At 45.4% G+C, this 14,146-nt stretch overlaps 1 protein-coding gene across 1 annotated transcript; it reads left to right on the top strand.

The window, feature by feature from the left end:
• Window positions 1-77: 77 nt before the first annotated feature.
• On the top strand, window positions 78-12,654 carry LOC137913984 (muscle, skeletal receptor tyrosine protein kinase-like; the record flags this gene model as incomplete). The annotated part of the gene is made up of 8 exons (XM_068757604.1): window positions 78-305; window positions 655-678; window positions 806-894; window positions 3,006-3,180; window positions 4,294-4,480; window positions 4,565-4,756; window positions 10,336-10,484; window positions 11,954-12,654. Coding segments are annotated over 8 exons (1,745 nt in total), but the record flags the coding sequence as incomplete, so codon positions are not given.
• Window positions 12,655-14,146: the final 1,492 nt, after the last annotated feature.

Raw genomic sequence — 14,146 nt, forward strand, 5'->3', positions numbered from 1 at the left:
GCAGGTAGCTGACATATCCTTTAGATCTTTGGTTCACTTGTTGGCTTTGAAAAAAATTAATGAATGCAGATGATAAGGATTGTTTCCATCTCTTATTTTCTGTCCAATCAGAGAGCACTGCCTGGCTGTGAAGGAGCTGTACTGCCATAAGGAGTGGCTGTTGCTAGAGGGCAGCAGTTCTGTCCAGCCTGGTCTTTTCAGCGCCGTCACTGGGTCCCACACTCTCACTTCACTGCTGCCCAACTGTCAGACCTTACCGAGCCTTCGCACAGACCCTGATGCTTGTACTCATGTCCCATTTGTGGGTAAGATAGCTCTAATCTTGGAGCGCCAGCGTGCTGTAACAACAACAAACGGAAGTATCCTGTTTATAGAAAATGCTGAGACAGACATTCGCACATTCTGTGCTGCAGAAAGAAATGGAGCATAAAAGCAGAGAGGAAACGGAGCATTATGTTGGCCGGGTGCTTGTTCGCTGAGGTGCCAAATCAGACGGATAGTGATGAGGTCATTAGGAGGGCTGAGACAAACGATACAGCCATCAGTACACAACTTGTTTGTAATATAATATTTAGTGGACTGAAACGACCTGCAGGCTTCATCCATTTCCCTCTCACACTGTAATGCATTCATCTCTTCTTTTCTACATTTCAGACATCAAGACAGATCAAATTACTAGTAAGTCAACAGCATTGACATGGAACAAAAATATATCCGCGTTAAGTATCAGAACATAATTTGAACAATTAGGTAAATTAATAAATACGATTCATAGCCTATTTTAAATGTTCTTTGCCATCAACAGCATCGTGTTACAAAGACAGAGGCCGTTTCTACCAAGGAAGCGCGAACGCAACCAGATCTGGGACGCCGTGTCAGTCCTGGAGCCAGCAGGTATTGTTGTGCCTTGAGTGGAGAACACACATTTAAATACAGATAAAATACGCAGTGTTGATTAAAGCATGCAGAAACAGAGTGAGGTGGACATTTTAAATTACAAAAAAAAAAAAAAAAATGGTCAAAAGACATTAATATGAACTTCCAACTGAAACCGCAAAATCAAGATTAAAGACGTTACAATAAAACACAGCTGTGGAAGAGTGTTTCAGGGCTTTGGCCTCAGCAAGGCCATCGATGCAGCTCATCGAGATATTTAAGGTTCCACGCGTGCTCTGCAGATTTAAACCCGTAACACAGTAAAGTTTCGCTGATATTTTGTGAGTGGATGTTGTTTTATTTCACACGTTGCTGACCTCCGACCAAAAAAGGACAGGAAAGTGCTTACAGCTCGGTTCAGAGCGCCGGACGCGCTCCCACACAAACATGCACATTCCCTGTTCCAAAAGCCTCCGTGTTTTTATGGCTTGGCACTGGGAGAGGGTCTGTTAGGGTGATCTGTTGCTGCTCTCCTGTGCAGCGTCAGTTGGTGTGCAGATGTGTGTGTGTGTGTGTGGTTTTTTTTTGGCGTCTGCCAGGTCAGCAGAGAGGGAGGGCCGTGTCGTGTCACATCCTGCCCCTGGAAGCAATTAGTTTTCACACGCACATGCTGCACAAACTAATATTTATATATACTAGTGTCACTGAGAGAATAAGTCATTCACACATATTTTCATTCCTATTTCATTTCTATTTTCAAATAAATAATAAACACAAAATCTATGGATTTCAGCTGAATGGTCAGTGGTATTTGGTTTTTTGGTTTTTTGAAGGCTGCTCTGACAACTTACATTTTTGTTTGATCGGTCAGGACAACAGCTGCTTCTTGTCATTATAAAGTCTGTGAAATGTGATAAAGTACTCAATGTCAGATGTTGATTTATACACTGCTTTTGACAAAATATGCCACCAGAGTCCCTGTTAGGATCCTAGTTATCATCGGTTCACTATTAACCACACTGGTGTGGTGCATATGGGTCACGTGAGCTGACAGGTGGTTTCGCTTAACAGAGCAGTTTCCGGGTGGTGGACTGTTGTGGCAGCACCGACAAACAACGCGTTTGTGTACAACAACAGGAAATGCTCAAAGGATCTTGTCATTGAGATATCACAACATTTTTTTTCAATGAATCCTCTCAAGTGTACAAATTCCTGCTGCTCTAGTCAGCTCGTAGTCTCACGTCTCTCTGGATGTGACTACACGATTGCAGTTTTGATTTCTGAAGCTCACCCGACGGATACCAGATGTTCCGTGTTTATGTTGGCACTCTAAGCCACAGAAAAACGAACGCGATGAAATTTCTCCAGCAGCTCTTGAAAGCAAGGAAGATATAGTGCGGTCTTTATTGATCCCTTAAGACAAGCGTGTTTCCCCTGTCGCTCTCCAGATCACAGGGTCGGATCAAAGCACGACTCAATGCTTTAATAAAACAACAACAACTAGAAAGACAGTCAGAGATTGCAGACCCTCGCCTCCAATAGACTATTGGATCTTGTGAGACAGTAAACAGGGCTTCCGGATCAGAGGGGCCAAACCTGCTCTAGCTTGCTGCTCCGGAACGTACTACAAGACTCCTTCTGGACTCTTTTTCCCATCATGCCATTCGTGTCCCTCCCTCTTAAAGTGGCAGTTTGCAGCACAGGCACGATTCCAGATGTAAAAATAATTCTAGAATCTGGATCCAGATCTGGATCATTCCATTATCGGGGTGGACCGAGCCACGGACAGAACCTTGCTTGTGTAAAAATTTCAAGTTGATTGGGTTACTAGTTTTTGAGTTATGCGTGCGGACAAACAAACAAACAGACAAACAAACAGACAAACAAACGCACCCAATTGCAATACCCTCGCCTCCTCTTCGCGAGGGTAACAACCTCTGGACACATGTAGGACACTCACTGCTCAGGAAAGCAGAAAGGCAAAATGGCAACCATCTGAGGGAAAGTTCCTAAAATGCTTGTTTAGAGCACTCCACCTCCTCCGTTCCTTTGAAACTGGGCCTGTTTGTGACTATTGTTGCATCTCACTGTGACTTTCTCTCCTGTACCATGCTGTCGTGCACCTGCAGGTTCCCCACCAGCACAGGCTATCTGTGGATGCGATCCCAGAGTTAAAGAACTCTCTCAACTACTGCAGGAACCCCGGGGGAGTCAACGACAGGCCCTGGTGCTACACCTCCAATCCCAGTTTACGCTGGGAGTACTGCACTGTGCCACAATGCGGGGAGCAGCGAATGCTCTCAGGTACTTCCTAATTCTGCCTAATTTTAGTCTCAATGAGTTCAGGGAGCATCATGGAGGTCACTGGATGTGTTTTACCTTCATTGCTACAGAAGAGACAAAAAAAAGGCTGGTTCATGTAATATTACTGTGATGTCAGTCTTCACAGCAGCGTTGGTTCAGACTGCAAACTGGGCTGTTAGCCATGCTGCAGTAAAGCCATGAAAACCAGAGCGCTCCCACAGGTTTGAGGTTTGCTAACAGTCATCTGAGCAGGAGGCCAATCTGCAGCTCAAAGTTGGTTTTAGCGTGCAGAGGCTCCTTGCATCATGACATCGTTTAGCCTAATCTGACATAATCTATACCCAAATCGATTGATCGGCTCTCATTTTTTTATGCATTTGTGATAGTATATTGGATGTTGTTGCAGCAACATTATAAAGTGCAGAATACAATGTGAAAATGATCCTGTAAATGTTTTGGTGCAGCTACAGAGTTATGGCGTTGGATTTATATCTGTGAAACACTTTTATTGTGACGCCTCTCAATTTGTTCATCAATGTAGAAATAGTTTTAACACAGTTTTAGATATAGATTTCTTTAATTACCTGTTCTTTGGAAGGTATATCAATGATAATGATATAATAAATATGATTAATATTTTTGCTATTTTATTAAATTACTAAATATAAATATATATTTTTTATTTGACCCGTGACACCTGTTGGACTCTATAATATTATGAGGATAAAGCAGACCGGAAAATGACTAATACAAATAATTAATTAAATATATGTATGGTTTAATGAAACCTTTCCACACATCCTGTCTTATTCACAAGAACATAATATCATTTTTTTTTTGCCAGAACCTTCCATTCACCCTTAAGTACTGCCTAAACTGATGTAGTTGTCAAAGGCCAAGGTCACCCTGGCCTCTAAAGACATGTTGTTAGCCACCATTCAAGAATTTGAGCACAAATTATCTCAACATTCCACACTGATTTCTCACAGGATGTAATGATCTGGTCATTATGCAAGGGATGGAAACATTTGCTGAAGTGTGACACTAATCTTTGGTGCCCACTTTGGAAATGTTGTAAATGCAACATCACGCCTTGATATGAACTCTCTCTAGAGATGAAGCCAGAGACACCAGGTCCTCGTCAGACCGCCCGTCTCCCTCCCACAACCACGGCATCATCTCCGGCTTACTCCATGTCTGTCATCGTCATCCTCCTCACCACACTCGCAGCTCTAGTCTTCCTCACTATTGCCGTGCTTGCCTGCTGCAGACGTAGGAGGCAGTGGAGAAACCGGAAGAGGTGACAGCAATGCAGTTGAGATGCCCAATTCCTCATCTGTGTGTCTACCTTTTTGCTTAAATCCCCCTGCCTTTCTCCCCACAGGGCGATGGACACCTCAGCGCTGAGTGCTCTTCCATCGGAGCTCCTGCTGGATCGCCTCCACCCTAACCCCATGTACCAGCGGGTTCCACTGCTGCTGAACGCCAAGCTCCTGGCCCTTGAGTATCCTCGCAATAATATCCAATACGTTAGAGATATCGGAGAAGGAGCCTTTGGACGAGTTTTCCAAGCCAGGTGAGAGAAGAAAAACAAGAGAAAAAGAGAGAATATATATATATATACTGTATATATTTTTACACAGTCAAAGGTGGCATTAAAATAGTTTTAAACCCAACAGAGGGCCTAAACTTCATCACACAGTGCAGATATTTACTGTCCGACATGAAACAGATTATACCTTTCGTTTTACTATAAATAGTAAATAAAGTTACAATCCATGAAACGTTCAGCACCGCTGCATTATGGGAGCCGACGGCAGTCTAACAGTCGCTATGCTGAATGATAATGAGAGGTGTCCTTTTTGATACCTGCTAATGCCTTCACGGAACATCAAACGGTGACATATAGAGACACCCTGGAGAAGATAACACACACAAACACAGGCAATCGCACACACACACACACACACACACACACCTTCACAGAGTGTTGTGTAATAACAGGCAGTGAGGAAGAAGAGACAAAGGAAGATAATGAATATCATACTTGGACACTATTGTAGTGAAGAACATGGATGAGCGACTGGCGTATATTATATGAGAAAAAGACAGCAAGAGATGGAGACAATAGTGAAACTTTGGAAGTCGGACAAATTCAGGCATCAGAATATTTCAAGGAAGTTCGCAGCAAAAGCATGTTACGATCACGAGGAAGAGGAGATCACACACACACACTCATGCACAGTGTGTGAGTGTGCTTTGAAGGTGTAATCCTAGCAACTCAAGATCAAAGCCATAAAGGCAGCTGTGACATTCCTTTCATGTACGCTATAAATTCCGCCCCAGTATGAGGTCCAGACGTTTGCTGAGAGTGGAAGCTTCTGACAGAGATGATGACTGAACGCAGTTCCCAAATGTCCCCTCGGATGGACAGGGTCAACGTTGAGATTAAGGAGGAGATGCTGCTGTTCTTCCTCGGGTTGAGACATAGGAAGACGATGCAAGCCACTGAGAAACTTCTTCGACGTGAGCTGCGCGACGACTCCGTGATTCTCTCCCAGAGTAAACTTGTGGGGCGCTACAGCATCCAACTGGACAAGAATCTGCTGGCGGGTTTCCTTGACAAGCTTCAGGCAAAAAAAGATTGCCACCCATGGAGCACAGAGAAGGAGCTCCAGAAAAAAGAGATTCGGCACCTCAAAGCCGAGCTGGCTGAAGCTAAACAGGCCAGCCAAACAGATCAAGTCCGGTTTCTGGAGGATCAGGTCACAGCCCTCTGTGAGATGCAGCAGAATGCTCCATCGTCCGACTGCGATGACCTCAGGAAACAGCTGGCGGAGGTGCATTCATATAAGGAGCTGCTGGAGCAGCAGCTGCATCACGACAGGGCAGCCCTTCACTATCTGCACACCGCTTCCTGGATGGGGGACAATGAGTGGGTTGCAGTTCTGGAAAGAATGAAGGCCGAACATCAAGCCCAACGTCAGGCATCCAGCGCAGAGATTGATGCGTTAAAAGCTGATCTGAAGGCATCGCATCATCTGTGGCAGCAACTCCAGCAGGAGAGGAACTCCCTGATACAAGAGATGGAGGCATCCAGAAGTCAGCAAGTGGAGTCGTCTCCTCTCCAAGAGACAAACGTTCAGCCGGGGAAGGAGCAGGAGGACCTGCAGGAGAAAGAAGTGGCCGCCACACCCGAGCTTAACCTCAAGGAGAAGGAGAGATCCTCAGCCTGCAATGAAGCTGATCTGCAGGAGAACAAGGAGAACTGTGTGAAGGAGCAGGGGCTTCATTTAGAAAATGAAGAGGAGCTGGAGCACACAGACAAAACCAACATGGTAGATCTTCAGAGCCCCGTTCCAGAACAGAAGCCACAGAAGAAAAAGAAGTGGTACAGGAGATTGCTGGCCAGACTGAAATGGTCCAGGTCCAAACAGAATGTTCCAAAATGACTTCTTTAACCTCCCCAGACCCAGCCCGTTGACATGCGTCCTCTGTAATGCACATATGTCCATTACAAAGGACATGCATGGCTGGGTCAGGAGGTTAATGTACGTGGAGGAGTTCAAGTACCTCGGGGTCTTGTGTGAGGGAAGGATGGAGCGGGAGATCGACAGACGGATCGGTGCAGCGTCTGCAGTAATGCGGACTCTGCACAGATCCGTCATGGTGACGAGAGAGCTGAGCCGAAAGGCGAAGCTCTCGATTTACCGGTTGATCTTCGTTCTCCTACCCTCGGAACCTATGGTCGACCACGAGCTTTGGGTAGTGACCGATAGAACGAGATCCCGGGTACAAGCGGCTGAAATGAGCTTCCTCCGTAGGGTGGCTGGGCTCTCCCTTAGAGATAGGGTGAGAAGCTCAGTCATCCGGGAGGAGCTCGGAGTAGAGCCGCTGCTCCTCCGCGTGGAGAGGAGTCAGATGAGGTTGCTCGGGCATCTATTCAGGATGCCTCCTGGACGCCTCCCCGGTGAGGTGTTCAGGGCACGTCCCACCGGGAGAAGACCACTGGGATGGACTGAGGACACGCTGGAGAGACTATGTCTCTCCAGCGTGCAAAAGCATGTTACGATCACGAGGAAGAGGAGATCATACACACACACTCATGCACAGTGTGTGAGTGTGCGTGCATGTGCTTTGAAGGTGGAATCCTAGCAACTCAAGATCAAAGCCATAAAGGCAGCTGTGACATTCCTTTCATGTACGCTATAAATTCCGCCCCAGTATGAGGTCCAGACGTTTGCTGAGAGTGGAAGCTTCTGACAGAGATGATGACTGAACGCAGTTCCCAAATGTCCCCTCTGATGGACAGGGTCAACGTTGAGATTAAGGAGGAGATGCTGCTGTTCTTCCTCGGGTTGAGACATAGGAAGACGATGCAAGCCACTGAGAAACTTCTTCGACGTGAGCTGCGCGACGACTCCGTGATTCTCTCCCAGAGTAAACTTGTGGGGCGCTACAGCATCCAACTGGACAAGAATCTGCTGGCGGGTTTCCTTGACAAGCTTCAGGCAAAAAAAGATTGCCACCCATGGAGCACAGAGAAGGAGCTCCAGAAAAAAGAGATTCGGCACCTCAAAGCCGAGCTGGCTGAAGCTAAACAGGCCAGCCAAACAGATCAAGTCCAGTTTCTGGAGGATCAGGTCACAGCCCTCTGTGAGATGCAGCAGAATGCTCCATCGTCCGACTGCGATGACCTCAGGAAACAGCTGGCGGAGGTGCATTCATATAAGGAGCTGCTGGAGCAGCAGCTGCATCACGACAGGGCAGCCCTTCACTATCTGCACACCGCTTCCTGGATGGGGGACAATGAGTGGGTTGCAGTTCTGGAAAGAATGAAGGCCGAACATCAAGCCCAACGTCAGGCATCCAGCGCAGAGATTGATGCGTTAAAAGCTGATCTGAAGGCATCGCATCATCTGTGGCAGCAACTCCAGCAGGAGAGGAACTCCCTGATACAAGAGATGGAGGCATCCAGAAGTCAGCAAGTGGAGTCGTCTCCTTTCCAAGAGACAAACGTTCAGCCGGGGAAGGAGCAGGAGGACCTGCAGGAGAAAGAGGTGGCCGCCACACCCGAGCTTAACCTCAAGGAGAAGGAGAGATCCTCAGCCTGCAATGAAGCTGATCTGCAGGAGAACAAGGAGAACTGTGTGAAGGAGCAGGGGCCTCATTTAGAAAATGAAGAGGAGCTGGAGCACACAGACAAAACCAACATGGTAGATCTTCAGAGCCCCGTTCCAGAACAGAAGCCACAGAAGAAAAAGAAGTGGTACAGGAGATTGCTGGCCAGACTGAAATGGTCCAGGTCCAAACAGAATGTTCCAAAATGACTTCTTTAACCTCCCCAGACCCAGCCCGTTGACATGCATGGCTGGGTCAGGAGGTTAATGTACGTGGGAGGAGTTCAAGTACCTCGGGGTCTTGTGTGAGGGAAGGATGGAGCGGGAGATCGACAGACGGATCGATGCAGCGTCTGCAGTGATGCGGACTCTGCACAGATCTGTCATGGTGACGAGAGAGCTGAGCCGAAAGGCGAAGCTCTCGATTTACCGGTCGATCTTCGTTCTCCTACCCTCGGAACCTATGGTCGACCACGAGCTTTGGGTAGTGACCGATAGAACGAGATCCCGGGTACAAGCGGCTGAAATGAGCTTCCTCCGTAGGGTGGCTGGGCTCTCCCTTAGAGATAGGGTGAGAAGCTCAGTCATCCGGGAGGAGCTCGGAGTAGAGCCGCTGCTCCTCCGCGTGGAGAGGAGTCAGATGAGGTGGCTCGGGCATCTATTCAGGATGCCTCCTGGATGCCTCCCCGGTGAGGTGTTCAGGGCACGTCCCACCGGGAGAAGACCACTGGGATGGACTGAGGAGAGTCGCTGGAGAGACTATGTCTCTCGGCTGCCCTGGGAACGCCTCGGGATCCCCCCGGAAGAGCTAGAGGAAGTGGCCGGGGAGAAGGAAGTCTGGGCTTCCCTGCTTAGGCTGCTGCCCCCGCGACCCAGCCCCGGATAAGCGGATGAAGATGGATGGATGGATGGATGGATGGATGGACATGTAAACTTGTAAACACCAGAAAGCTCTGGCCAAAGCAGGAGAACGGGCTTCTCTGGTGTCAAAAGGAAAATGTTTCTCCTGAACTATAATCACAACTTGAAATAAAATGAGCAAAAAAATGTCCATTGCAGTTCTGTGTGTTACTAACTGTTTATTACATGAACTGATCCGTTCCAATGCCAGCAGATGACTGGACTTGATCTGATTATGGATGAGTCGTGAGCGTCCTGTGTTGAGGCGCTGTAGAGTTTAAGTCACGAATGTGCACACTTAACCCTATTGACTCACCTTCACCATCGTTTAAACATACTCATTTCCCTGATTTTTATTTTTGGATTCTAAACATATACACATCTATAAATAGTCAGTCTAACAGATAACTGTGGTCAGGATTTGTTTTTGTCCTTCGAGTGCGAGGTGTGAAGAACAGGCGTTATTCACTTCTTGGTCCCGTTGACTTCCATTAGAACCACATAAAATATCTCAGCTTCGCCCCCTGAGGGGTTTAGGAGGGGGGAGAACATATAGTTTCTAATCTTTATATAAATCTATACAGACAAAAAAAAACACGATGACTTTAGTTTGTCCCTTCAGAGAGCTAACGCAGGAAGTTTGTGTATTCCTGTTTCCTCCCAGTGACTGACGTTACGTTCCAGATTTACGTTGCAGGAAAACATTAAAAGAAATGTTTGCAGGACTTCTGAGAACCCTCAAAGGATTCGTTCGAGTTTTTGGTTACATAAATCTGGTGGTGGGTAAGCTGGTTACAGCCATAACCTTGTGTCATAGCATTAAATATCATTACACTATGTTACTAGTGTAATGCATTACTAATAGAATATTGCCATATTCAGTAATGTTAATAATAAATAAATGATGACCACTAGCCAAATATTAAAAGGATTATTTTTATTTATTTATTTTATTTTGATTCATTCACATCACAGAAGAAGAAAAAAAACCCTGATACCTTATAATCCATATCTTGGCACTTTACAAAACATAGACAATTAATATTATTAGAATTTGCAAAGAATTGCAATAAACATAAGCTTCTGTAATTTTACAACCCCGAAATGATCCCTACTTTTTTTGTTTTGGTTGCAGAGCTCCGAGTCTGCAGCCACTGGAGCCTTTCACGATGGTGGCCGTGAAGATGCTGAAGGAGGAAGCCTCAGCTGACATGCAGAACGACTTCCAGAGAGAGGCGGCACTCATGGCCCAATTTGATCATCCCAACATCGTACGGCTCCTCGGTGGGTTTGTGTTTCTGCGCGGCATCAACTGCTCAATCAGTAAAACAAAAAAAGGAATCCCACTCATCATGCCTGTTAGCAATTGTCTTCCTTTGTGGTATTTCTTGTAAAGTATTTTTTTATGCATTTAAATTTTCCTTGAAGTAATTAATTATGTCCTTCACTTAAGAGGCAAATAGAATTCCTTCAAAGTAATCAAGCACTGGCTGACAGCTAATGGGACCTTTATTGACCTACGTCGAACAAAGGTCCTTAAGGTTTGTCCGTCTACGTTATTACAGCCTATCTAATCTAATACAAACAGCTCATATCCACATATACTTCCAGGAAGATATGCAGCGATACGGAACACTCCACTGTCAGAGACGAAACAAATCCATCGGCCATTGACTGAGCAGGAAGATGTGTCATTATTTTTTGATCTGCTCTCGTGGTTGTTTTAAATCAGCAGAAAGTCAAGAGATGATAAGACATATGTATCCTCACATTTATTTTGAGCGACTCCTCCAGAGACAGAAGCAACTCTGAAGCCTCTGATGCACATGACACCGGAGTTAATCTCATTATCTCATTAACCTCTAATCACCTTCATGTGTAAAAATATATGTGACATCCATAATGTTTCATATTTCTAAATGAGAGCTATCAGATGTCTTACAAGCCCGTTATGTTTTCAGATGTGTGTGGACGGAACGGGGCCTCTGTGCTCCTTATATTTAGCAATGAAGTGACACACGCTGATCCAGTTACAACCTCCATCCGAGTCTGCTACTGTAAAACCACAGGCCTGACTGTGGACAAACACGCACACATACACATGCACCCCCCCCCCCCCCCCCCCCTCCAGAGAGCAGTGATCTGGGAACTGTTCCACTCTGTGACACAAAGGACACGGACAAACTCAGCCTGACCTCTGTGCCTCCCTTCAAAAGTCCAAGTGATAACCATTAATAAAGCGTGACAAAAAGTCTCCCTAAAATGTTTGTGCATATTGCTTTGCTCCTGTTAGTCATTTATTGTGTTCCTTTTTACTGCCTCCGAGTCAGAAGTCAGAAAATCTGTAACTCCGTGAGAGTTCTTGATCTTCAGCATAATCTCAATTTCATTTATTATTATCTATTTATTATCTTAGTTAAAGGAGGGTCGTTCTTTTAAAAATCATGCATTCATTTTATTTTCAACTGCAGGCAAACATGTTGCATTATGGGAACTGTGGCGTTCCACTTAAGGCATTTTGATGGTACCTGAGATTCACAAGGTGCAGCCTCAATCATCCCACTGCTAAATGTAAACTCTTTACCTCACTACATTTGCCTTCGCAGGGCTGCTCATGTATGTGTGTGTGTGTGTGTGTGTATACTCTTTGTTATGGTTTTAATGATGGAATCAATGTGTTTATGGGTTAAAAAATTCCACAGATCTTTATATATTCTGCGAGATCATGAAATAAAATGTGCCTTTTCTCCCAGGTGTGTGCGCAGTGGGAAAACCCATGTGTCTGATGTTCGAGTACATGGCGCACGGCGACCTCAACGAGTTTCTGCGCCGCAGATCTCCCAGCCAATCTGTGCGCTCCCTAAGCCATGCCAGCCTATCGGGTCCCAGTTTCTCCTCTGAGCTGGAGGCGGGACTTCTATCTTGCGCTGAACAGCTGTCTGTCTCTCAGCAGATCGCTGCGGGGATGGCATACCTGTCAGAGCGAAAGTTTGTCCACCGTGACCTGGCAACACGAAACTGCCTGGTCGGCGAGGAAATGGTAGTTAAGATTGCAGACTTTGGCCTCTCCAGAAACATATACTCAGCCGATTACTACAAAGCCAATGAGAATGATGCCATCCCCATCCGCTGGATGCCCCCAGAATCGATTTTCTACAACCGCTACACCACTGAATCAGATGTCTGGGCCTACGGCGTGGTTCTGTGGGAGATTTTCTCCCACGGGATGCAGCCGTACTATGGTATGGGTCACGAGGAGGTGATTTACTATGTCAGAGATGGCCACATCCTTTCTTGTCCTGAGAACTGTCCCTTGGAGCTGTACAATCTGATGAGGCTCTGTTGGAGCACACAGCCGCCAGACAGACCCAGCTTTTGCAGCATACACCGGATACTGGAGCGGATGCATCAAAACACACTGAGCGTGAATGCAGACACAGAAGCTGATCGCTAAACCAGGAAGATTTCCACAACAAAGCGTCCATGTGTAGAAAAAAATACATGTTTTATTGGGTAACTGATGCCTGAAAGAACACGTTCACAGTGCAAATGTCCTTTTCGGTCATTTTTTGTTACACAATTTTTGAATTCAAGATGATTTTGTAACAGTAAAATACTGGAACAGACGCCAACCTTTGACCTCTGACGCCAGAGCTTTGACGTTGAAAGACTTAAAGCTGCTAACAATGTAGACGCACCATCACGCTGCACTCAGGCATTATGCTTCATCCATCGCATGTGGAGTCGTCGGATTTCTGCATTTCTGATTCCAGCATTTTAGTGTGTGCTTCAAAATGTGTTTTGTAAAATCAAATTCCACAGTGGCACACAATCACTTTAAAGATTGTTTTTATTGACAAGTCGCTATTCCATTTCTGGGCATTCTTATTTTTTTGTCTTTTCCTTCTTGTTGATTTTTGGGGTTTTTTTCACATTTTTTCAAATACATTCAAATACTTTGACTGTATTTGATACAACTCGTGTTTTGGTTGCAGTTGTACTATTTGATTCACACATTTGCTTTATTCTGATTCTGCAGAACTCAATCTGGTTTATTAAAATAGGCTTGTGAAAAGTGGCCAAGAGCTCCTTTACTGTATGTTCAGAATTCTCCTTTGAGAGAGTTCATATTTAATTGGACTTCATAAAACGTCTTTCTTGCATATCAGATTTGCTGTCTGGTCTCAGTCCAGCTGAGCTAAATTGGATTAGGGTGTGTTCAGACACAAAGTGAAGTGTTTTACTTATTTATTCTAGCACAAGTATTTTTAAATTCCAAATAACCAGAATACTTTATTGTGCATTAGCCACGTGATGGCAAGCATCGGCTAGGGAGTGTGTGCATATCTCTCTCTCTCTTTTTCTCCTCCCTCTCCTGGAGTTGAATGAAGGAAAGTGCTCTTCCCCAGTCAGCGGCCTGCAGCACATAAACACTCCACAGCAGCTACGTCCGCGGCTCTCCGCTACAAGTAGTTTGACAAGCATCCACTTTTGAATCCCAATAGTTTCAAAGTAAACTGAGCTCTCCTTGTCATTAACAATTCCAAATAAGAGCAGTGGCTGTTAATTCCTCCAGAGGTTCCAGCTGTGCACCCCGCTGTCATGTGCAGAGCGTGGCTGCACTCTGCAGCTGTGCGCCAGCTGTAGCCCTCAGTCCTACCTGCTCATATTATCAATATTAGTATTACAATTATCATTTTCCTTTTGCAGTTCATGCAAATATAATCAGTCTTGGTAATCTTTATGTTTATGCACACCATGAAGCTCATGCCATACATAATACGTACAGCATTATTTCCATCATCATCATCAAAACAGTGTTTGTTTTCTTTTATTAAGAAATAAATAAATAATTTGAATATGAGACTTTTCTGTTAGATGAAATGTGTGTTTTATTATGGTTTGATGCCTTTTTTGTTTGTTTGATTGTTACACAATGATCCAGG

This window comes from Brachionichthys hirsutus, unplaced genomic scaffold (assembly GCF_040956055.1).
Source record: "Brachionichthys hirsutus isolate HB-005 unplaced genomic scaffold, CSIRO-AGI_Bhir_v1 contig_646, whole genome shotgun sequence".
Lineage (NCBI taxonomy): Eukaryota > Metazoa > Chordata > Actinopteri > Lophiiformes > Brachionichthyidae > Brachionichthys > Brachionichthys hirsutus.